Below are 25,982 nucleotides of genomic sequence, written 5' to 3' on the forward strand. Positions count from 1 at the left end.
GAATTCACTGGCTTATTCATTCCAATATTTAACAAAATATTTTGATTTTCTACTGAAGAGAACGGAAGAGTCCTAGGATTGATAAAATTTGGACTCTGATTTTGAGAGTCTTACTACCCATCTGGTGGAGAGACAAGTGTACACATAAATATAACCAAGGTTTGAATGTGAGTGCTGTCATAAGAAAGATGTAAAACAAACTCTAAGGCAATGCAAAGATGAAAGACTTTATTCAAGAAGTACCGATCATTTGAGATGTAGTTTTAATGATAGGTTAGATTTTCACAAGTGGATATGTGTATTTGGGACAAGAGTTGGGCATTTCACATTAAAAAGCAGCACATCGCGAAGTCTGAAGGTAAAGAGAGAGAGACACAGAATAAACTTGGGGATAATAGCCAGGTGCAGTGGCTCACGCCTGTAACTCCAGCATTTTGGGAGGCCAAGGTGGGCAGATCACTTGAGCCCAGGAGCTCAAGACCAGCCTGGGCAACATGGTGAGACCCTGTCTCTATTTAAAAAAAAAAAAAAAAAAGAAAAAAGAAAAGAAAAGAAAAGAAAGAAAAGGAAAAGAAAGGAAAGAAAAGAAATTTGGGGACAACATATAGTTCTGCTTTACTGAAAAATAAAAAGGAAACTATTGAAATAAAAATCTGGAAAAGTAGATCTGAGGCCCTTGCCTGCTTGGTGGTGGTATTTGCCTTTTATGCAAAGCAGCGGGAAGGTGTTGAAAATTCCCTGACCATGAATGAGCTGACTGGAATAGGGCTTCAGGGCTATCATTCTTGCAGTAGGTCTTTAGCTGGATATGAGAGAGCAAAGGCTTAGGCAATGAGGTCAGTTACGATGTGATTTGATGTCAGCAGGTGAGAGGCAATGGTGATGAAAGGAGAAGGAAGGAAAGAACACCAGAGGGGTTGTGAAGATAGAATTGGCAGCATTTACCACCAGAGCCTAAGGAAAGGGAAGGAGACACAGATAACTCCAAGCCGGTGGGCCTGGACCCTTACCTTCGATAAGGATGGCAAGAGTAACCAACACACTGGAGGCAGGAGGGGAACAATCACCAATTCATTTGGAGGCAGGAAGAGCTCAGAGTGTGGGCAAGTCACTCAGGGGGTGCTCCCTTTAGCAGAAAGGCTGTGTAGCTGAGCGTTTAGTTAAAGGACTGACATTTTCACAGATATGCCTTGAAAGTATGTAAATCTGTATTTCTTAAATGGTTAGCAAGCAGAGCCCTCAACAGCATTTATCACCCGCATGAACAGATTTATTGTGCTATGCTCCTGTGAATGGTATTCCAGGGATTGGAAAGATGCAGGCAAAATTTTGTCCTAAAATTAACTCTTAAAGAATTGGAGTTTCTCTCATTAGTAGTAAAAGCAACAAGGGGTTGCCTGAAGCAAAAGTGTTGAGAAAGAAACATGTTCACTTTACTTTTTCCTTAAATTATAAGTGAATGGATATGCCACAAAACAGCAACCATGATGACTAAGCAAACCTATTTAGACTTAACAGCCTTTATAAAATAAAACTCACAGCACCCTGACTTGCTTTAGTGCTATCGTGCCACAAGGGAATTGAAGGTAAGCAGTCCACATAAATGACTATATTGATAGTCATTCTGCCAAACCACAGATCTTTAGATCTTTTTAATTGCTTCTTCTCATGTATCTATTGCTAATATCAGCATTGATGTTTTCATCAAAATAATATATGATAAGTTAACTGTCTAAAAATTTCAATAGAATCAATAGAATCAATGGATGACCAATTAGAATTCTTTTCTGCTACATCAACTACAGCCAATTGAATGATATCTATCAATATCCAGAGAATGATATGCTTTAGTAATGAAACTATTCATACATTATATTATTTCAGCCATCACTAACTCCCCTTGCTCTCCCCCCCACCACAATTATACTCCCAATTTTGCTTTTTAGAAAGCAAAATCCCTGAATCTTTTTCAGCCCTCAGTGAAACTAATTTCCTTGAATCTCACCCCCTCAAAATATGCCAATTCAATTACACCCAGGGTCGAAAATCATCTTTTATTTCCCATTTGGCCTGTTTCCTCTTCAGTACCCCAGCCACCATCACCTCCAAAGTCCACCATCACTAAATGAGTCCTTGAGAAGTTTCCCCCTGCTTCCTACCTGTAGTAGGCTAAATAATTGACCCCAACGATTTAATCCCCAGAATCTTTGAAAATGTTGTCTTACACAACACAAGGGACTTCACAGGTATGATTAAATGAAGGATCCTGAGATGGGAGATTATTCTGATTCATCTAGATGGGCCTGATGCCATCACAAAGATTCTTATAAGAAGGAGGAAGAAAAGAGGAGGGAGAGAAGATTTTGTACTGCTCACTTTGAGGATGGAGAAGGGCTCATAAGCCAAGGAATATAGAAACTGGAAAAGTCTTATAGAAACTGGAAAAGACAACAAAACAAATTCTCCCCTAGAGCCTGCAGAAGGAATGCAACCCTGCCAACTCCTTGATTTTAGCCCCAAAAATGTATTTTGGATTTCTGACCTCTAGAAGTGTCAGGAGAATAAATTTGTGTTTAAGAGGCTAATTTTGGTGATTTGTTTCAGCAGCAGTAGAAAACTGCTATATTACCTCTCTGTATAGTCTGCCATAAACTCAAAACCATAAAGATGTGGATTGCCTGCCCAGAGAAGGTAACTTGCATGATCAACGTGTACCTTCAGATGATAATAGCTGGTAAATTGGTGCTAATAGCACTGGTTCAGTGAAGAAAGGATGAGGTGCAATCCAGATGGAGCTTCCACATAGTAAGTAAGCCCCACTGAGTGTTAGACATCGAGCTCAATACTTCACGTCTGTTATCTTTCTTTTTTTTTTTTTTTTAGACAGAGTCTTGCTCTGTCACCTAGACAGCATCTCACATTGCACCCAGGGAATGCAGTGGTGTGATCTTGGCTCACTGCAACCTCCACCTCCTGGGTTCAAGCGATTCTCCTGTCTCAGCCTCCCGAGTAGCTGGGATTAAAGGTGCCTGCCACCATGCCCAGCTAACTTATGTATTTTTAGTAGAGACAGGGTTTCATCATGTTAGCCAGGCTGGTCTCAAACTCCTGGCCTCAGGCAATCATCCTGCTTCGGCCTCCCAAAGTGCTGAGATTACAGGTGTGAGCCATGGTACCTGGCCACATCTGATATCTCTTTAACATTTTCTTCTTTAATACCTCTTTAAACATCTTTGACACATACAGTGCTTATTTTCTTGGGTATCTGGTGGTCTTCATGAATTCATTATTTGATGATTTGGGGGAGTCCTAGATTCCTAAACTGGACAATCTTTCCTTAAAGAGATCAGTAGCCAGTGGTCATCAGCAACCATGAACCAGTTCAGCTCCCCAAGGAGAAGAGTCACAGATTCAGATTTCCCATCCCAGTGACCTGAGCCTCAGAGTTATTATTGGCATCCACTCTCAGGATGGGACAACATGTGCCTCTAACGCCCAGCTCGCAGTTTTGGGGGTTTTGCTTTGTGTTTAGAGGGAAAAGGTGCATTTCCTGAAGGTATCAATTACTTCGTGCAGAACCCACATTCTCTCCAAGAGTGTGGTCTCCCCAGGGCCTGGTGGCTCTGCAAGAGAAATGGTGATGGCAGGTGGTGGTGTAAAAAGAGATGACTTAAATTATGTTTAGGAGGAAGAAGCTATTAAACTTGCTGCTGATTTGATCAATAGATTTTGTGAAAGGAAATATTCAAAGAGGACTCCTAGGTTTCTTCCTTAAGAAATAGGGACGGTATAATGCCATTTACAGTTACCAGAGATGAGAAACAAGAGTTATGCCTGTATCATATTAAATTATTTATTCATTTATTTATTTAGAGACAAGGGGTGTTGCCCGGACTGGAGTGCAGTGCTGCGAACATAGCTCACTGCAGCTTCGACCTCCCAGGCTCAAACAATCCTTCTGCCTCAGTCCCCCAACTAACTGGGACTACAGGCACTTACCACCATGCCTGGCTAATTTTTGTGTTTTTTAGTAGAGATGGGGTTTTGCCATGTCGCCCAGGCTGGTCTCAAATTCCTGAGTTCAAGTGATACTCCTGCCTTGGCCTCCCAAAGTGCTGGAGTTACGGGCCTGAGCCACTGCGCCCAGCCAATGCTTGTATCGTTTTCTAAAAAGGCTTTACTGTTGAGTGCCCAGGCCATTTTGAATTTTGTTTTACCTTTTAGATTGACAAGGAAAGGTCAGCAGTGTCTTTAGTTTACATTTAGGCCTACTTTCAGGGAAAACCGATATTTCATCTTCTTATAAATAAAATCTGGCTGGCTTGATTTTTCTATTTAAGATATGAAAAATTACTAAGTATTTCAAGCAAGTTAGGGTTAGAGGAGGTAAAAGGCTAAAAAATCTCATATTTTGTCTCTCTAGAAGGATTTATGGAGGAAGGGCTCTGGGATTTGCTCCCAAAGACTGGCTAACAAAGATTCAATGGGACTTGAACCCTTCTTTCTATATGTTCATAGCTTGCTTTTTCAGTGTCTTCTTTTTAAACAAGTGCTACAACTAGAAAACATAATTTGTCTCGAACATCAGCACATGTTCTCCATGTTCTTCCAGGGAATTTAGTCTCCTTATTGGTAACTCATACACAATACTAGTAAGTGGGTTTTATGCCCTGGGACTCAGGTTTCAGGGTATCTGGATGTCCCAGGGTATATCAAAGAGGCCAGTGCACAAAGATAAGATACATGCCCACATTTTTAGGGGCATTAGTGGAATAAGCCTTTGTTATAACCCCTACCAAGTTATCAACAATATGTGAAAGACTGTTGCAAGCAGCTTCTTCTGGGCTCTTGCACAAACAAAGGTAAACAGAAGATAACCATTGATGAAACTGGTTGTTTGTTTCTCCAGCTGCCCCATCCTGCCTCACATCATTTCCATGCAGGGCTTCCTTTTCATTCTAGGTTTAGTGTCTCTTCTTCCAAACCCTCTCTACCAATTAACACAAGAAGGGTCCTGATATCATCATTTACAAGTGGTTGAATCTTATTTTTCATCTGTTAGCAATTCCAGGTCTTTCTATTTTTAAGAGTTACTTGAATTTCCCTAGGACTCATCCACCGAATGAAGTCACTGACTCATAGATCTGGCCTGCAGGAAAAGATTCTCCCCATACTCCACTCCAATCAAAACCCACCATGTTAATTCCTGGATGTTTCATGTGCTCAGAAACAAGTCTGTTCATGTTCTTCCATCTGGCCTTCCTGTTATGGCCTTTCTTGCCTCAAAAGCTATTTTTAAAAGGCACTTCCTCTCTACCTTGGCTTCTGAAAACCATTAAGAGAATGTGGCTTTGCTGAGTAGGGTACAGTGTGTGGGTGCCTTCCCAACTGCACAACATCGAGGTACAAAGTGACACTTCATTTCTTCCAGTTCTTATTGTGTTCAGGGTCCTATGCTGTACTTGGTGAACTAATGGGTTAAAATTTTTACAAATTGCCACCTAAGCCTTCGCACAACTTTGCTTTGGCCTTTGATCTCACCAAAATCACCTTGAAAACAGTTCCTTTTGTTTCTACCTGCCATATTTGCTTCATTTAAAAATAATAATAAATTACTGATACCATTAAAGCTTTATTCTAGATTTCCCATTTTCTTTCTTTATTTTTTTCTTCCTGGAGGTAACTGTGATTACCTGAACAGGTAGTTACTTTTCGCAAGTGTATTGTTCATGTGATTGCTACCTAGTATGAATTTGTAAGTTACATGTTGCATTGCTCTGCATATTTTTAAACATTATAAAATTGGTATTGTGCTATATACATTGTTCTCTAACTTTTCTTGATTATGTTTTTGAGAATTATGTATGTTGAGCATATAGTTCTGTTTATACTCTACTGTATAACAATGCCACAATGTACTTGTCTGTTCTCCTGTTGGCTGATATGTAAGTGGTTTCTAGTTTTTAGCTACTGATGACTATGCTTCAATAAGCATTTTTCCTTTTAAATGGATTTGAAGCAATAGTAAGTGTGGAAAACTTATTAGGTTGGTACAAACGTAATTATGGTTTTTGCCATTGAAAGTAATGGCAAAAACCACAATTATCCTTGTACACCAACCAGATAGAATAAGCATGTGTTGTTCTTCAGAGCTCATCCTTAGTTGTGGTTGTCACAGAGGGTCATCTACAATTTGGGTGGAGTAGTAAGAAGAAAAAGTTGCTTTCCCAGAATATCGCTTTCTTTCCTTTTATCTTCTCCCTAACTCTAATACAACTTTTCACCTCCTCTCTTTCTGCCACCAAAACTCTCATATATTGCCAACCCAGAGCCCATCCAGATCTTATATTGGCAATAGCTTGCTTTTGGAATTAGGAAGACCTAAATTAAAATGCTGCCTCTATGTCTGTGAAACTTCAAACAAAGCTATATAGATCATTTATACTTCATTTTTTCATCTGTAAAAATTTGAGTGATATTAATGACATTATAATGTTATTGTGAGAATTAAGAGATATCTGGGAACTTATGGTGGACTGCACTCTTCCCGTTGAAAGATGATGTATATCTCCTCGTCTTGAATTTGGGGGCAGAGCAGGGTGAAGGTGTCTGTGATTAAGGGCCTCTCCAAGTAATTGCTCCAGCAGAGTAATCAGCTTTCTAAACAGATGCTCAGGCTTCCCAGAGAGTGTTCCTAAAGAAGGAAAGTAGAAGTTGCCAGTCTGATAAGGCCTAAGCCTGGGCACTGGCCTCTGGTCTTTTCCACCATATTCCATTACTCAAAGCAGTGAGAGATATCTGGAATAGCCTCCTAACTGATCTTTTCAGTGATAAGTCTTCCCTTCCTTCAAACCTGATAATTTCCATTGTATTTAACATACAGTAATTTGACATGTATAAGGTTCTGAATAATTGTTTTCCTTCCTAAACCATCTCACACTACCTTTGCCTGCTCACTATTTCTCGGCTCTGTTTCAGGTTTTTTGCACATAGCTGACCACCCAAAAACTCAGTGGCTTACAGTGACAACTTTTTTTTTCTTCTCACTGTTACAGGGTGGATGGGTGGATCTTTCTGTTGGTTTTGTCTGGATTTATTCACTGAGCAAATTTCAGCTGGATGACTGAATTTCAGCTGGGACAGCTGGAATGTCAGCACCTTGCACTCCAAGTGGTATTTCCTCTTGAAGGAGACCAGACCAGGCAGGACTTTCTCACGTGGCTCATCTGTGTTCTAAACAAGCACTTATCAAGTCTTCGCTTCTGTTGTTTGCTGATGTCCAATTGGCCAAATAAGTCATGTGGCCATGCCCTGAGTCAGTATGGGAGGGGACTACATAAGGGATACCAGGAGGCAGGATTCATTGGAGGCCATTATCATTAACAAGACCCAAATGCCTCGTTTTATTTCATAGAATGCATCTAGCTTTTTTTTGCTTTAAGGTCTTTGCATAGTCTTCCTTTTAATCATTCAACAAATATTTAGGCACCATCAGACACTGGACAAAATGTTCAGAGCTCTCAAGAATCTTTCTAAAGAGGGGAAGCATGTAATAAATACATGCAAAACTAGAAAAGATAATTTCAGATGGTTATAAAAGCTCTGAAAAAATAAACTGGGATAATGGGGAGAAAGTGACTGGCGAAAGTGGAGAGTGAAATGCAGTTTAGTGAGCTCAAGAAGGCCTTCTGAGGGGATGGCACTCCATCTGAAAGCTGGTGATGAGAAGGCACAGCAGCGAGGTGTCACAGAGGAGGAGTGTTCTGGCCACACCTCAGCCTCGGTCATGGCTGTCCTGTCTCCTCTTGCTTTCCTCTTTGTAAGTAGCCCATTCCTGCCCTTACCACTGCTCACCAAGTTTATCCCTTTAGAAAATTCACCACAATTTTGGGTGATTTGCTGTTGCTCCTTGTTTAAGTCCCTCTTAAACTATAATGCTAATGAAGATAGAGTTGTTTCTGTATGTTTCTTGGATATTTTCATAGATCTATGCTTCGTTGACATTCCAAAACAATTGCTGAATGAATAAATAAATGAATTAACATAGTCACTGGTGCAGGTTGAACACATGATCACAGATGCTCAGGGTGAGACAGGTTCCTATGTCCAATTCCTCATGGGCCCAGACTACATTTGCCCGTCTCTCAGTTGGGACCAACCCACTGTGCAAGTTCTTTCTACCCTCCTGGGGGTTTCATTTCAGGGGCTCTTAGGACTCTTTGGAACTTCCCTGACTCTGAGCTGAGGTCAGTTGCTATCCTGTCCAGCCTAATAGGTTTCAATAAATGTTATGTCCCAGAGACAAAGCTTTGGGGCCTTGCCCCTTTTCTCTTTAGGAAGTCTGCTGGGATTCATATACAAAATTTCTACCCCTTTTCCCTGCTACTTTCAAATTTGAAATAATAAAAAAAAAGATTTTATTCAATTTCATTAGATACTACCTCTCATGAACAATGATAGCAGCTATCAATCATACTGTAAGTACCAGGTAACTAGACACCTGGCCTATATTATCATTAACCCTCACCACAATCCTGCAAGGTAGGATTCTTTTCCCCATTTTCAGATAAGGAAACAGAGGCCTATAGAGGTGAAGCAATTTCCACAGTAAATCCGAGGAGTAAAAGGTAGATCAGGTGTTCGGGCCTACTTGAGTCCAAATCTGATGATCTTCCTACCAGACACGTTGCCTTTGTGTTGACCTGCTCCACACTGGGGATAAAAATACAGCTCCACTGTCGCTTATCTCCAGCTCTGAAATCCAAAAATTTCTGAAAACCGGAAGTGTTCCTGAAAACACATGACCTGATTTGACCTGAACTCATCTGTGGGCCTAACCTGACCTGACACAAAGCTATTTATAGTCTTTATTTATTGCATGTGCCATGACTTTTCATACATTTGCTCCAAAAATAGTAATGTGTTCAGTTACAAGGTGCTCCCCCAGACCCTGATAAGGGCATTCATATATAGTATTTATGTTACATTGCTTTCAAAAAAATCTGAGAAATTCTGAATTCTGAAACACATGTGGCCCCAGGGTTTTCAGGTGTGCAACTGGGATTCTGTAATAATAAATTATGTTTGTGAATGGTTTTAGAGCTCACAAAGTTTTTAAGGGTTGAGGAAATTTTATTTTGTTTTCCTCTAGTACACAAAGAATTTAGGAGATTTATCTGAGCCTTATTTTCTTACTCTTCTATAAAGCAGTTTTATTCCTGATTTCAGGCTATTAATCATACTTGATCCCAACAGAAGTTTTGAGTTATTTCTTCTTGCAGAAAGACATTTAGTTTAAGATTAAGTAAAATAAAAAAAAAAGGAAAGCACTTTTCAGAAGCATTGGTATTCACTCAGTTAAACTAACTTAAAATTTTTAATTTCCTAAAATAATGGCTTAGAATTAACACGAAAGTGAATATACTAAATGGATCCAACAATTAAAACATATTCTAAAAATAGTGAATAAATATTTTTAAATGTAAGAAAATAATTATAACAAGACTACCTTGCATTTATCAATTTGCAATTTATAAAACATTTTCACCTACCTGATCTTAGATATAATAATAATTATTATTATCATTATAGGAAAGTTGCCATTCACTGAGTGCTATCTTTTCATGAAGCACTTTATATACACTATTTGCTCATCCTCACAACTGTGTAAGATTATTATTATTTCTACCTCACAAACAAGAAAACTAAAGTTCAATGAGGCTAACACATTTGCTTCCAATTGCGCAAATAGAAGGTTAGAGTGAGTACATGAGAAAAGCTGTGTGTAGAAAGCATTTTCTTTTTGGTATTTTATTCTTACCAACATATGACAACATTCAATGTGTTTTTAATCTCAAGGTTCCTGATTGTCATGGAAAAAACTCTTGGACTGGAGGCACAAAAAGTGGGATCAAATATCAACACTGCCACCCTGACATGGGACTTCTGGCAAGTGACAAAATATTTCAACTTCAATCTCCTCATTTGTGAAATGAAGGACATTATATTCAGTCCACATGTTTTCATGGGAATTACGTCAAATACTAGAAGGATTAAATGCTAGTAAAGTAAGCCAAGAAAGTCATGGCAGGCTGAGGTTCTTGATCTTTCTTTCTTTTCTTTTTCTTTTCGTCTCGCTCTGCCGCCCTGGCTGGAGCACAGTGGCCGGATCTCAGCTCACTACAAGCTCCCGCCTCCCGGGTTTATGCCATTCTCCTGCCTCAGCCTCCGGAGTAGCTGGGACCACAGGCGCCCGCCACCTCGCCCGGCTAGTTTTTTGTATTTTTTAGTAGAGACGGGGTTTCACCGTGTTAGCCAGGATGGTCTCGATCTCCTGACCTCGTGATCTGCCCGTCTCAGCCTCCCAAGGTTCTTGATCTTTCAATAAGAAGAAAAGAAAACTAGACCTGCAATTTATCACTGATCAAAATGGCTTGGTTCACACAGTAAGCTTAGCTTCAAGTTACATTAAAACAAAATAAATAAAATACACTTAATCACTTTTTTAAAATAAAAAGTATATACTTTTAAAAGTGAAAATTTAAACTTGGGCCAGGCATGGTGGCTCATGCCTATAATGCCCCTACTTGAGAGGCCGAGACAAGAGGATTCCTGGAGCCCAGGAGTTCAAGACCAGCCTGAGCAACATAGCAAGACTCTGTCTCTACTAAAAGAAAACAAAAGGTAACTAGACATAGTGGTGTGTACCTGTAGTCCCTGCTGCTCGGGAGGCTGAGGCAGGAGGATCACTAGAGCCCAGGACCTGGGTGCTGCAGTGGTCGTGCCACTGCACTCCAGTGTGGGTGACAGAGCAAGACCTCGTCTTTTAAAAATTTGTTTTAAATTCTTAAATAAAAAAATAAGTGCACAGTTATGTTTGGTTACTTTCTCACTAAGCTTTAAAGTTTCTTTCTTTGTATATTCATCTTCATATTTCAGTTAGAGAAGAGCAATTTTGGGGTGATGTTTCTCAGTGTTCGTGTGTACCAGTTCTTCCTTTGCAGCTACAGTTTTTCTCGCACAGTAATCAGTGATCTCAGTGCCCTGATTTGCTGCATTTCTCTCAGCCTCTGGTCCAAGCAGTCACTTGAGCCTGAATTCAACTAGTGGCCAGTATCAGGCCATAAAACAGGGTGAGATAAGAGGGTCCTGTAGTAGAAGCTGGGCTGAGCTGGCAGGAAGGGAATGGGCAGAGCAGGGGCATGCAGAGCAGGGGCATCCTGACACAAGCAGCAGTCAGTGGCTGTGATATAAGACCAACCACAGATCAAATGCAAGGTCACAGTCTAGGTTGGAAGACTGGGGCTAAGGTCCAGGGAGCTGAGTTGCTCTGGATGGCACAGGACAGAATGGAAAGCAGACATACAGGTATAGGTTGGACATTCAAGCTAACCTAAATCTAGCTTCCAGAAAAGACAGGCTCACACAAGTCTATTCCAGGACGTAACTAAGGTATGCTCCGTTGGTTTTAAGACTGTGCTCACAAAACTTGTTTTCTCTCTTTACATCAAACCATCAAACACAAAAGCTGTCCTGGAGAGCTACTTATAAGGACAATGAGACTGCTCCTGCCTCCCCACCACCACACACTCCCTTCAATCAGAAGCTGGTTCGCCACCTTGAAAGATCTCTCTTCTCTGTTGTCTCAGTGACTTCCACTGGTGACTCCACCTTGAATCTGCTCTCAATCATGTAAAAGTCATCCTTGTTCTATAAGCTATTTGCTTTCCTTTACTTTGTATATATGTGAGGAAACAGGTATTTTTTTAAAGAGCTCTAAAAACAGATCATCCCAACAAGATTTTGTCTTAGCACTTTTTCTGGAAGCAAGAATGGACTTCTCTGCTAAAAAGTGGTACTCCAGGGTGTATCTAAGAAATGAATTTCCTTCCATTCAACTTTCCCTTTAAAGAAAGCTGTCACCTTTGCCTCTCTTTATATACATTTTTCCTTATGTTAAAAAAAAAAGAAAAAAAGAAAGAAAGAAAAATGGGCCAGGCACAGTAGCTCATGCCTATAATCCCAGCACTTTGGGAGGCTGAGGTGGGCGGATCACTTAAGGTCAGGAGTTTGATACTAGCCTGGCCAACATGGTGAAACCCCGTCCCTACCAAAAATACAAAAAAAAAAAAAATCAGCTGGGCGTGGCACAGGCCGGTAATCCCAGATACTCGGGAGGCTGAGCTGGGAAGATCTCTTGAACCAGGGAGGCATAGGTTGCAGTGAGCTGAGATCCACATCACTGTACTGCAGCCTAGGTGACAGAGTGAGACTCTGTCTCAAAAAATGAAAAGAAAAAAAAAAGTATGTATTACCTTTCCCTCCCTGTCAGGATAGTTATTAGAATCTAAGTAGTGAGAAGTCATTGAGAAGAACAAAAATCTATGTATTTATTTACAAGGTATTTATATTACTAGACCCCTTTTCCTGTATCTAGTAGCAGTCCTCTCCATATACAAGGAAATGTACCATTCATTTCAGCGTTGTTTATAACAATGAGAAATAACCTAAATGTCCATTGATTGAGGAATGGCTAAATAAACAGTGGCAATCCATAAAACAGAACATTGCAAAGCCAAAAAAAAAAAAAAAATACTCTTTGCATAATGGCCAAATTCCAAGATAATGGGTTAAGGAGAAAAAGTAAAACAAAATATGTAAAACAAAAAGAAAAATAAAATTACTCTTTGTATAGTAATAGGGCCAAATTCTAATGTATAAGGGGGAAATGTAAGGCACAAAAAAAGTGTATACAGTGTGTATTATTTGTATTTTTTTAAAAGAGCAAAATGATACATGCAGTTATGCCCATGTATATGCATCCAATATCTCTTTAAATGTATGAAATAAATTGATAACTTTGGTTTTCTCTGGAATGGAAAATAGGAGAAGATTTTTTGAATTTTGTACCCTTTTATACCTTTGAATTTGAAACCACATGAACATAGTACCCGTCCAACAAAATTAAATTAAGATCATAAATAAAAATATCCCTGGGTGGTTTTTCACAATGTGTGAGAAACTCAAGATGCAAATGCTACCCAAGTGAGCTGAGTTGCAAGTCTATAGCCTCATGTTAGTTATTCGTGTGGCACAAGATTAATGGCTCATGTTCTTCTTGCTTTCACTTTTCTCCCATTTAAGCCAGATATTTCTGCTCAAATTTTTGACCACTGGAGAGCACACAGTGACCTTTGTTTCTGGCTCAAAACAGCCTGTACTCTCCCCTCTGGGTCTTGGGTGCCTCGCAGTATTCTTCCCAGGCCTAAACTCTCAGCCTGTGGTCTAAGCAGTCACTTGAGCCTGAACTCAACTAGTGGTCAGCATCAGACCATGGAACAGAATGGTGTAAGAGGTCCTGGATTAGAAGCTAGGCTGAGTTTGTGACCAGTCTGTCCAACTTGGCAAAACCCCGTCTCTACTAAAAATACAAAAATTAGCCAAGCATGGTGGCACATGCCTGTAGTCCCAGCTACTTGGAGGCTGAAGCACGAGAATCGCTTGAATCTGGGAGGCAGAGGCTGCAGTGAGCTGAGATCACACCACTGCACTCCAGCCTGGGCAACAGAGTGAGACTATGTCTCAAATTAAAAAAAAAAAAAAATGGAGCTGGGGGCTGAGCCAGCAGGAAGGCGATGGGCAGAGCAGGGGCATGCATCCTGACACAGGCAGCAGTCAGTGGCTATGATATAAGACCAACCACAGGTCAAAGGCAAGGTCACAGTCCAGATTGGAAAACTGGGGCTAAGGTCCAGAGAGCTGAGTTGCTCCAGATGGCACAGGACAGAATGGAAAGCAGGCATACGGGTATTGGTTGGACATTCAAGCTAACCTAAATCTAGCTTCCAGAAAAGACAGGTTCACACATGTCTATTCAGGATGTAACTAAGCTATGCCCCGTCTAATGGTTTTAAGCACTTTTCCTGCTGAGGATGTAGACAGAGGGAGCCAGGATACTGCAAGCACCACTTGTAACATGTAGCGAGGCCAAATGTGATTCTCTCCCCTCCCACACTCAGTGCTGTCTAGTCCATGTTTTACACCCTAAGAAGCCATGGGTCATTGAGTTCAAAACACACTTTCTCCATCCACCCCATGAGGTTAGGTTGAATGAGTTGGGTGCCGACCTGGTGTTTAACGAGACAGGTTGGTGACATTAATGGTAATATGTAACTATGAGTTACAAAATCAACCCATAGCTAATTTCAACAACCAGAAGTTGTGGTGCCTGAGACAGTGTCCAGCTGCCACGGTACCATTTGTTTTGTTCCTTGTTCATATTATGATGAGGGGATTAAGTTGTGTTCAAATTAGCTTCATCTAGACACTGCAGTTCAAGTCTTTCGTCAGTAGCTGCATTTTAATCCTACTGGGTTTAATAACAATACTAAAAATCTTTATGGTATGTCATTTAAGCATCGACCTTTGCATGACTTCAACAGCAGCCTTACAAGTAACAAAGAATAAATCCTGTGCTTGCCTCTAGGTTTTCTGCAGAGGTAGTGAAAAGAATTGGATTTTCAAGTTCACTTTGGAAGAGGCAAGTAGGAAGGAGACTGAAAGCTGCTCGTAAATCAGTAAATCAGTTGCTTTAGGCAGGACACCTGCCCTGTCAGTCTCAGCTACATCCAAATGGAAAAATGGGTGATCTAGGATTACCCTCAGGCAATGCCAATGGCCAAGGCACTAAAAGGTCACATCTATTATTGCTGGCATTTCTCTCCCCACTGGGCTGTTTTTTGAGTGGATGTCATACTCATCTCATACAGAAGGCATGTCCATCATGCTAGGGCAGTGCTGTCAATATTGGATCTAATAAAATAAACCCTATTTTTCTTTTCCGCAAACTTCATTATACCTTATACCTAGCTGCTGCTAAAAGATGATTCCTTTTTTCCTTACCACTCCAATATTACATTTTAGGGACATGAATCCTTAAGCAAAGTTTCATTTGCCACCTCTGATTTTAAAGTCAAAATGAGTCTTTTAAAAACATTAACCAAAATAAATGGCACAGTGAGTGCCATACCCAGAAGTGGCTACATAAAGCCACGACGTAAACAGTCAATGCTCCCTTGGAAGAAGCCACTGGCCTTTACTAATAATATCATGTTCGCCAGCAAACAATTTGGCACTGTTTGCATAGTATCAGAAGTTGGGGGAGGACTAGAAACACAATCTTAACACACAAAAATAAATGCGGATAAAAAAGTGTAGTGACAGCTGTTGCCAGCTGCAAGCAACCACGCAGTAAAATCCTGTCCAGCTCTGCAGAGGACTGTATGAGGTCTCTTGGAGCCTGAGATAGGAGCGACAAAAGATTGCATTGTAAGAACATCGAACGTGAACCCTGGCTAGCAAGCACCCCTAGGAATTACCAACAGGAGGAATTGAGAGCATTGCCAAGAATTCCTCTTCCCCAGATCGAATCACTGTGTAAAATCAGCCCTATTTATTCTAAGAAGTTCACATTAATAAGCTTCATTCTAACTGAGCTTGGTTCTTAGTCTATGAGGCCCATAAGAACTCCTTTGGACTCTCTGGATCTCCATTTTAAAAGCGTTATTGACACAAACCTGGGGAGGTGTTTTTCCTGGAGTTCTTTCTCACCAGACCGGTTCTGGCTGCCTCCTGGCTGATGATGGAAAACTGAGGCACTTGCCAACATGTCATCCCCTCATTTTGCAACCCTCAGGCAGTTGCACAAAGGCTGTGTGGAACTTTACCAACTAGTTAAAGGCAGAGTCCGGGACAGTCTTAAAGGAATTAGGACGACGGCAATGTCCAGGTGTTGCGTATTAAGGAACTCCATCACCGGGCCAGATAAACTAGGTGCAAGGGGATGTAATTAAGAACCTTTCATTCAACACCTTTTCACTCATAACCCTGGGATTTTGAAATGCGGAGCCTTTCAAGTCACACTTAAAAACTGTTGCCTAAGCAGCCTCTCCAGAGTTTTCTGATTCCAGAAGATAAAAGAGCCCTAAGAAACCACAGGAGAAGCTGCCTTGCACTCTTTCTGTGGGAGTCACTGAGGACAGAGTTACATGGTATCAAAGATCTTTAAGAGGCCTGAAAATTCTTCACTTACTTAGAGATAAACCCATCTTAGAAATCTGCTTATTTAATATGTTTAGGTAACTCTCATTTGCCTGGAGCAGCTTGAAAAAAAAATATTTAGAAAGTAAAACAGGAAATTCAGAATAAGACATGACCTTGACCAGCTAAATTAATTGCCCAAGTAATCTTTTGCATAAAGGAAACAGGATCAGGAAGGACTTTCATTCAAACCTTGCTATTTTGCCTTTAGCTAAGAGGACAGGATTCTTTTCTGAAATTTTGCTGTGAAGATCCTAATAAATAATTTTGCTTTTTTCTCCTTCCTATTCTAGAAATAGAAGGGAGGAGGATCTATTTTGTTCCATCCTGTGGGCTGATCCTTTACACCTAGGACTGGAAGAAATAAAGTAGATTTTTGTGGAAATGTAGGATATGCATTCACCAGCTACACTGGAATCAGGAAGCATAGATCACGAATAGCTTGGTCTCTCCATACAAATGTGGGAATGGTAGGCCCTGAAAGAGCCTCAGTAGGGATGCATGTGATAGCTTCGTGGGCTGGGCAGGCTGGCTGTGGAGATGCAAAAGCCACAGCATGCAGCATGCATTCTCTCCGAAGATAATGATGGTCTATACCCCATCATCAGTGCCCATGGCCAAAATCAAGCCAAAGTTATAGGGTCTGTTTTAGGGAAACTACAATGATGTTGTGAGGTAATAGTTTCCCATAAGACTAAACTCTTTTGTGATAATAAAGTAAAAAGTAATGAAAAAGTTATTGTTAGTTTGATTTTATAATTTACCATAGTGGGAGGAATTCTTGACCCAGAGTTCAAAGACTTGACATTCCACTTTTAACACTTTCATCTGACTTTGGACAAATGGCTTAACTTTCTCATCTGTAAAAGCCTCTTTCTTCCTGTTGAAATGGAAATACTGATACTTGTTTTTCTCAGCCTCCGAACTTCTTAAAAGTCATACATTAAGATCATGTGAGTAAAGAAATTACCGGAGTAAAATGGTCTCATTCTATTGGGTTACTCTAAAAGGAAACTATTTCTATTTCTTTCTTTAAAAGCACCTGTTGTGTCCTTAGTGTAGAGGCTAAAAATAAAAAGATTTTTTAAAAATCAGAAAGCACTTGTAATCATTCCTTTTATTCCTTCCCCATTTATTAGAAAAACTCCAGGATGAGGGGGTCAGATTATGTCCCTTGATTTCAAGGCTGATCAGCTAATGTACATCATCCAATCCTTGGAAGCTCAGACATAGCCTTGTGTCCGCCTTAACACCTGGCTGCATTTCAGTTTCAACCCTAGCCCACAGTTTTCTATCAGTAGTAGCACGCTCAGTAAAAAATAAAAGCCATCTTTTACTGTGCACCTGCTATGTGCATGAATCACTAATTCTCATTTAGAAAATATTTTTAGGTATTTTATACTTATTAACCCAGGTTTATCATAAAGAAATAGCATTACTCAAAGAAATTGGGTTAGACGAAAAAAATTTTACAGTTAATACTAATTCTTAAAAATAACTGTGAAGCAAAAGACAGTCTAGAGACTAAAGGAGCATTATAGATATTACATCATCTTCATTGTATGTCTTTGTTTACTCTTTTAAGATTAGTAAGGTAGACCTCTGTAATGTACGTTTTCTGTGAACTCTGCCCTTGGGTAATGAGTCGTTCTGCAAATCATTAGTTCAAATAGTGCTCTTGCCACTTTTCTTTGATAGATCTACTAAGACAAAGATCAGATAAGAGTAAATTAAAATGACAATCTCCTGCATGCAACAATTGGTATTTCCAGTACTGGAAGACATTTAGTTATTGTACCTGTCTTCACTTAATCACGGCTCTGACTTGAGCATTTGATTTAAAAACTACTGCAGAGCAAGTCACCACCCTGTATTTAGCATACCGACTCAATAGATAAAAGGGCATCACAAAAAATGAATGAAAAAAAATTTCTTCACTGGAGTTAGGTACTAGTAAAAGCATTAAAAATTCAAGAAATTTTATGGGGAGAAATCTCATTTAGAAAAACAGTGAGTAGTTTTTGAAGTGGCTGTTGAAGTGAATATTAATTCAGTATTCTTCCTAAAGGAGAAAGTAAGTCAAGAAAACAGCATTTAGGATTTTTAAAAATGTGTGTAAAAGTCTACAAATATGTTTTTAAAATATTACCTGGAAATATTTGTTAAAAACATAGATTCCCAGGTCTTGCATGCAGAGATTTTGATTCAGTAGTGTTATAATTATACATCACTTCAGTATAAATAACTTTTGTTCATATAATCTAATGCCTAATAGGAATGCTTGATAGTGTCCTAATCAGGACCTGCCCTCTTCAGAGGTGGCTACTTAGTTATTTGTAGTGAAATCAACACCTGAAGTTTTGTTATTTACTATAAAAGATGTTAGAAAGAATTTTATACAATTAGTGGTATCAAGAGTACCTGAGAAGTAACTGAGAAAGAAAAATTTTCTGCACCCAGAAAATGTCTTGTATAGGAGTGGTTCTCAGCACTCAAATGCCCAGCACTCAAATGCCATTGATGGAGCTTGTGAGGTCTAAGCCCCACTGAACCCAGCTGCCTGACCCAAAAGAGGTCTTGATGTCACTGACATCTGCTTGGAGTGAGCTTTTCGTGCAAGGTGCTCGTTGGTGAGCCTCACTTGCAGCCAGCCCACCTGAAACAACAGGCAAGTCATATGACTACTTTCTGGCTGTTTGCTTATAACACATGTACACTTGGGAAATTTGATTGTTGAAGACTTGTTTTCACTGAAATGTACCTCTTGGTAATTAGATTGTGGGGGTGGAGTCATCTAACTCCCAGATACCTCTAACAAAGCTACCAATACTTACTAAAAGAGCTTATTTGTTGATCGTCTAAACTGGCCAAGGCCATTCACAAAAATAAAGGATTGGTTGAGACACACACATTGTATTTTAATATCACTTCAGGTGACTTTGAAGCAGGTAATTTACAAACCACACATTGGGAACCCACTGGATTAAGAAAAGACACGTCGTTACAAATGTATTTTAGCAATCTAGTCTTTGATAAAAGGATTTGAGAGCTAACAAAGCTGATTTCAGGAGTAAGAAGACTTGTTTTTTAATCTTAAAAAGATTTTAGGCAGCTGGAACCCCCAAACAGATGCGTGAAGGATGTTACAAGGTAACTAATAAAACTGACTTCACCTCACTTAATATTTACACTTGAGAACTTATCTTTTTTCATATTTACATGTAGGACTTAGTCTAATATACAGCAAACAGGTATCTATGAAGCAAGTGTTTGAATTTCAGGCCACATGCAATATTTGAACTATTTTGTTTTATATCGTCATCTATTTGCCTGAGAGTTAAAATCAAACTCTTTTTTTTTTTTTTTTGAGGCTTACGTTGATCATTTATATTAGTGCAGAATTTTCCTATTTATTTATTTAGAGATGGAGTTTCACTCTTGTTGCCCAGGCTGGAGGGCAGCGGCACAGTCTTGGCTCACTGCAACCTCTGGCTCCTGGGTTCAAGTGATTCTCCTATCTCAGCCTCCCAGGTAGCTGGGATTACAGGTGCCCACCACTACACCTGGCTAATTTTTTGTATTTTCAGTAGAGATGGGGTTTCATCATGTTGGCCAGGCTGGTCTCAAACTCCTGACCTCAGGTGATCCACCTGCTTCAGCTTCCCAAGGTGCTGGGATTACAGGCACGAGCCACAATGTCTGGCAGAAGTTTATGATTTACAAATCATTAATGCATGTTATTTTCTTTTTAGGTGGAAAATGTTACTTAATAGTGTCATCATCTGTTCTATAAAGACTCATTTGTTTCCCAAATAGTTATAGAAGATAAGATACAATAGTATATTTTCAATTTTAAAAATAAATTTGGGGGTAGTACTATTAACTTGCCCAAGTTATCCTTCATGCAGTAGAAGAGATTCCTAATTATTAGCGTAAAAGTTCACAAGACATTCTCTGAATGTGTGTGTCTTTCTAGCCAGTAATTTCAGTAAGCATGACAGTCAATGAGATATACTTAAAACTTAATACTTTCAAAAACATGAAATTGTAAGACATTGTGAATGCCTCTATGCATGTATTAAAATGATTACAAAAGGGAGTTGACTTGGTTGTTAATAAAAATCACTCATTAGCAGATTTAACAACTGCATTAAAAATAAAATGTTCTAAGACAGGAAATAAAAGGTTGAAACTTTTCTTTAGTTACAGTAATAAAAGCCATAAGAGTGATGGATTTTTGAAATTTATATGTCAAAAGTTCAAACTATATTTGAAGAGTTAGATTTTGACACTTACAATGTGTCAAAAACTTGACACTTACAAAGATCAGTGTTTTCATTCTCCCAGTAATGACTTAATGACTGACAGACACAGACGGGTCACTTCATTCCTCCCATTAATAGAACTGAGAGGGGAAAGGCTTTTTCCTTAATCCAAAAACAAACATGAGTATAGCAAAGCTCATTCACATGCCCAGATATCAATGTAGCACAGAACCTGAGTTCAGATCAGTGCACTTGGGTAAGCATAGTCCCTGATAAACATTCTGTTCTTCTATATCTTTAAAAATATACAATAGTTTAAATTTAAAATGACCATTTAATTATCCTCTCTATAAGTGTCTATTGAGTACCACTGTTTTCCAGGCATGTTATAGGTGAAGAGAATACGGTGGTGAAAAAAAATGATCAAGGTTTTATCATATCATAGAGATGCCACTTTAGAGATGGTTATAGACATTAAGTAAATTAATTTCATAATACAAGCAAGATAATTTCAAGATGCGACAAATGCTATAAAAGAAGTAAGACAGAATGATATAATGGAGTGACTGGGAAAAGGGGGACATGTGAATTTGGAGTTCAGGAAAGTCATATCTAAGCAGGAGATATCTGAGGCTGTACAAAGGTCTGGGTACAGAGCAACCTAGACAGTAGGACAGCAAGCACAAAGGTCCTAAAATGGGAACAAGCTCGGTATGGATGGAGACAAATACAAACACTGGAAGGAATAAAGTTACCAACACAGCTTTGTTACTGATGAGAGAAAGCCCAACTGAGAGAAAACGATAACTGTGAAATCCAGATAACCCATCCTGCCACTTCAGTTGATTAATCAGAATGTCTAGTTGTCTCAATGCAGAAATGTCTAGGCTAATATTACCATTTTCCATGACCCACTTCTCCACTGGAAATAAGATTTATCTTGCCACCCCAAATGATACCATTTCTGGAGGGGCAGGGAATTTAGGAAGAAATGTGAGAGCCAGGCCTAATTTAATAGTCAACAATGCCACTTATTTTCACAATATGTATTTCCTCATTTTAGGGAAAATATGAATCCCAGGAAAGCCACTTATTGTTGTGGAACTCTAAGCATTGTAGAACAGCTATGGCTTTTTGGAATTTGGTCCCGCCAAGGTGTGGATTTTTCCTTTCAGTGGCATTTAGCAGATGTCGCCCATAACTAGGCATGGATGACACTTTTTTTCACTTTTTGTTCCTTTTATACCAGAGAGTTATTTTCTAAGTACAAATTTAAATTTGAAACTCACCATAATTTATTTGCTTCCAGAAGAGTTCATGTTTTTGATTTTAAAATATTAAAGTAAAAATTAGATGAAAAGTATCAAAGGAACTAGAAGAACCAAAGTTAAAATAAAAAATACTAAGGCTCTTAAATATAATTTAAAACTGACTTAAATATATACTTAAAAACACTGAAGAAATGCTTTTTTGAAACACATTTTAGGGTACTAAAAAATCTTTAGGTGAAATTAATTGGTGTTAATAAATAAATGTAATAATCTAATATATATTATATATGTATAAATTTAAATTATATTATATACTACACATTATATATAATATAATTTAATTATATATAAATTTAAATTATATATATAATTTAAAAGTGTATATATACATATATATATATATATTTTTTTTTTTAGTTTAGAAAAGCAAAGGCTGTGTAGCTTAAACTCCTTCTTGGTAGGCAAAAGTAGCCCAAAGATCATCCTGGAAAAGTATACTGGGAGGAGACTGTTGGTGAAAGTGAAGTGAATACAAAATTAAACGTTTTGAATTTGGCATAGATTCAGCTGGGAGAAGCAAAATTTGTAATCAGAAAAAGAGGGATAAAGGTAAATGGGAAGGGTGTTTGGACTCATAAAGGCTCGTTAAACTTTATATCCTTTCTCTATATAATTTTCTGCCTGAGGCAGTACACTAGCACACCCTGGGTACATAATAAAATAAAAGGTGATAATGGTTAGGGTCCAGTGTCATTCTGTACCTAAAACTTTAAATAAATTACCATTCCATATGGATGTCAAAGCATTCATGTAACAAATCATCACATAATCATGTAATGAAAGGGGGTTGCTGTTTTTCAAATTTGTTGATTAATAGAGCAGTTCAAGCTAAAGTTACTTTTCACAAAGTATACAATATTAGGAAGCAAATTACCTGGCAAAGGGTAACCTGCTCCTGTCACTCCATGAGCTTCCAGAATGAAGTAAGCCCAAGGAGGAAGCCTGAGTCTGGGTCATCTTGAGCCAAACCAAGCTACATCACCTAATCCAATCCTCCAGAAAATAGAATCAACTGGAGGTCAGTGGACAATTGTTGACAGTGGAAGGTTGAGAAAATGTATTAGCTTTGGAATTAGACAGATCTAGGTTTAAACCCTAGGCTTATGGGATATAAATAGCCACTTGCAAGCTTTGTAATCCTGAGGAGGTGTCTTCACCTCTGTAAGCCTCAATTTTTTTTAATGTAAAACACAATTTTTTTTTTTTTTTCCAGAAACAGGATATCACTATGTTGCCCAGGCTGGTCTGGAACTCGTAGGCTCAAGAGATCCTCCCATCTCATCCGAAAACACAGATTTTAATGCCCAATTTTGTTATAATAAGAATTAAATAAGTTGATGCACATAAAGTTTTTAGCACAGCAGTTGATCCCTATTGGGCCTTCAATAAACAGTACTTTGAAAAAAAAATCCCTTTTAAACAATATCTTCTTATGCTTACTGAAGCCATAGAATGGGAGCTTGGGTCTCTTCTCACTCTGTGGATGTTCATGACCACAGCCCACTCTGCATATAAGACAATGCACCATCGTTAACTGCAAAGGAGCAAACAACGTGTCTCCAGTCAGCCTTGGTGAAAATTGCCCTGATCCCTCTCTTCTTTCAAGGGTTGCAGCAGCTCAGACAATTCTTACAGTGTGAAAGGAGGAATGACTATCATGGCATGAAAAAAGCATCACTATGGAAGCTTATTTTTCTGGTTGACTTTTCTCTGAGCATGTTTAGAACTTTGAATATGTAGAACTGGTCAGAGTCTGGCACATTCTAATCAGTTTTCTTTGCCTTCCTGAAAAGTCCTGTGTACCTTCTCATCATTCAGTGGGCATCAGTTTTCATCTTGGTCCAGGCTTAACTTGGACTTAAGAGTATTGTGAGCATAGGAGGGGAATTAATTGTGGCATTTGGTGGAGGTAAGTGAAGAAGGCAACTGGATTAGGAAGCTGAAGTCTTGGCTTCTTGGCTTGTTGCTAGTTATGACAAAGTACCTCAACATCTCTCAATTACAAAATGCTAATTCTTACTATATAGGATTTGTATGTATGTGTGATGGTGAAATAAAATAATAAGAAAGAGGTTTATAAATTATATAGAACTATTAAAAAAGAAGACTTGCATTCTAGTACACCTATTTGATGTATCAAATAAATATTGGGCCATATTTAACTTTAATATTAATAAAATCTTCTCCATTTATGAATTCCAGTATTGCTCCAAAATGAACTTTATTCTTACCCTGTACATCTATAAAATGTACCATTATAAATAACATATATTACAAATGATAAGTAATTTAATTATCTGATTTTAAATTAACATTATGATACTAGTTCAGATCAGCCTGTAAACACACAAATTATTCTCCTGATAAATTACTTTTGCTTGTATTGCTTAAGTAACTAACAAAGGTAGAGTTGGAAATCTTAAGTGTACAAGTATTTTTCATTTAGAAAATCTGAAGAATTATATATGATAATATTAAGCCATATCTTCTACTAACGTGAGGAAACAGGACTTGGCTTTATAAAATCTAGGATTTGATGATTCTCTTTTACAATATAGGAAAATAAAGCAATTGAAACTAACATAGCCCTTGTAGAATTTTTTACAACACCTTTTTTAGATATATGTACTTCCTGATAAGCAGAGATGATGAAATAATGGCCTATTAAGGGCAAATAAGTTTCTATAAAAATGCCCAAGCAGGGATTTAAGGCGTCTCCTGCACGCACAGTTGCAGTTAGTTATTCCAGGTATTATTTTTGTTTTCAGAAAAAGAAAACTCAGTAGAAGATAATGGCAAGTCCAGACTGGGGATATGATGACAAAAATGGTAAGAGTTCTCCTGTTTATATAGATCAAAATGATAGCTTCTTTCCATTTCCAACAGAGGAGATATTAAGCATTTAAAATAACAGTACAGCCATAGGTTAATTGTTGAACTGCCTGCTTTAAATAATTATACTATCTTTGCATGCATTCTTAGCATTGTCTTTTGGGGCATGACTGACTACAAAATATGTTTGATATATGTACAGGCATACCTCAGAGATACTGCAGGTTCAGGTTCAGACGCCTATCATTAAGCAAATATCACAAGAAAGCAAGTCACATAAAATTTGGAGTTTTCCAGGGCATTTAAAAGTTATGCTTACACTATGCTGTTGTCTATTGTGTGCAATAGCATTATGTCTAAAAAATATACATACCTTAATTAAAAATACTTTATTGCTAAAATATGCTAGTGATCATCTGAGCCTTCAGAAGTATTAATGTTTTTTTTCTTTGAGTCAGAGTCTCACTCTGTCGCCCAGGCTAGAGTGCAATGGCACGATCTAGGCTCACGGCAACCTCCGCCTCGCAGGTTCAAATGATTCTCCTGCCTCAGCCTCCTGAGTAGCTGGGACTACAGGCGCCCACCACCACGCCTAGCTAATTTTTTTTGTATTTTTAGTAGAGATGGGGTTCCACCATGTTATCCATGATGGTCTCTATCCCCTGACCTCATAATCCACCCTCCTTGGCCTCCCAAAGTGCTGGGATTACAGGTGTGAGCCACCATGCCTAGCCAAGTATTAATCTTTTTGATGGAGGAGGTCTTGCCTCAATGTGGATGACTGCTGACTGATCAGGTGGTGGTTGCTGAAGGTTGGGAAGGCTCAAAGTTATCCATGACTTTGGAATCAACTTCTTCCAAACTCCTATTAATGTTGATAACTTGACCTTCTCCCATGAATTATGAATGTTCATGCAGAATGGTGAATCCTTTCTAGACAACTTCAATTTCCTTTACTCAGATCCATCATAAAAAAAGTATTATCTATGGGAACTACAGCCTTACAAAATGTATTCTTAAACAAGATTTGAAAGTTGAAATTTTTCCTTGATCCATAGACGGCAGAATAGATGCTGTGTTAGCAGGCATAAACATAACATCAATCTCCTTGTACATCTCCATCAGAGCTCCTGGATGACCAGGTGCATTGTCAATGAGCAGTGATATTTTGAAAGGAATCTTCTTTTACAGAGGAGTAGAGCTCAACAGTGGGCTTCAAAATATTCAGTAAACCAGGCTGTGAACAGATGTGCTGTCATTCAGGCTTTATTGTTCCTTTTAGAGAGCACAGGCAGAGTAGATTGAGCATAATTCTTAACAGTCCTAGGATTTTCAGAATACTAAATGAGTGCTGGCTTCAACTTAAAGTCAACAACTGCATTTGACCCTAACAAAAAGTGAGGCTGTTTTTTAAAACTTTGAAACCATGCATTGACTTCTCCTCTCTAGCTATGAA

The 25,982-nt window shown here is 38.7% G+C and overlaps 1 protein-coding gene across 6 annotated transcripts in view; it reads left to right on the top strand.

Moving 5' to 3' along the window:
- Positions 1-25,982, top strand: part of CA1 (carbonic anhydrase I) — a 51,261-nt gene that overhangs the window by 13,602 nt on the left and 11,677 nt on the right. For 2 of the 6 annotated variants that reach the window (XM_011937102.1, XM_011937103.1), the window contains exon 1: positions 24,463-24,523. In XM_011937102.1, coding sequence (XP_011792492.1) covers positions 24,487-24,523 — 37 coding nt within the window. In that variant the 5' untranslated portion in view covers positions 24,463-24,486. Of the gene's footprint in view, positions 1-14,485; positions 14,540-16,391; positions 16,467-24,408; positions 24,524-25,982 lie in introns of those variants that run through there. The other 4 variants (XM_011937101.1, XM_011937100.1, XM_011937099.1 and 1 more) reach the window with 4 other exon arrangements.

The sequence above is a fragment of the Colobus angolensis genome, unplaced genomic scaffold (assembly GCF_000951035.1).
Source record: "Colobus angolensis palliatus isolate OR3802 unplaced genomic scaffold, Cang.pa_1.0 Scaffold16, whole genome shotgun sequence".
NCBI lineage: Eukaryota > Metazoa > Chordata > Mammalia > Primates > Cercopithecidae > Colobus > Colobus angolensis.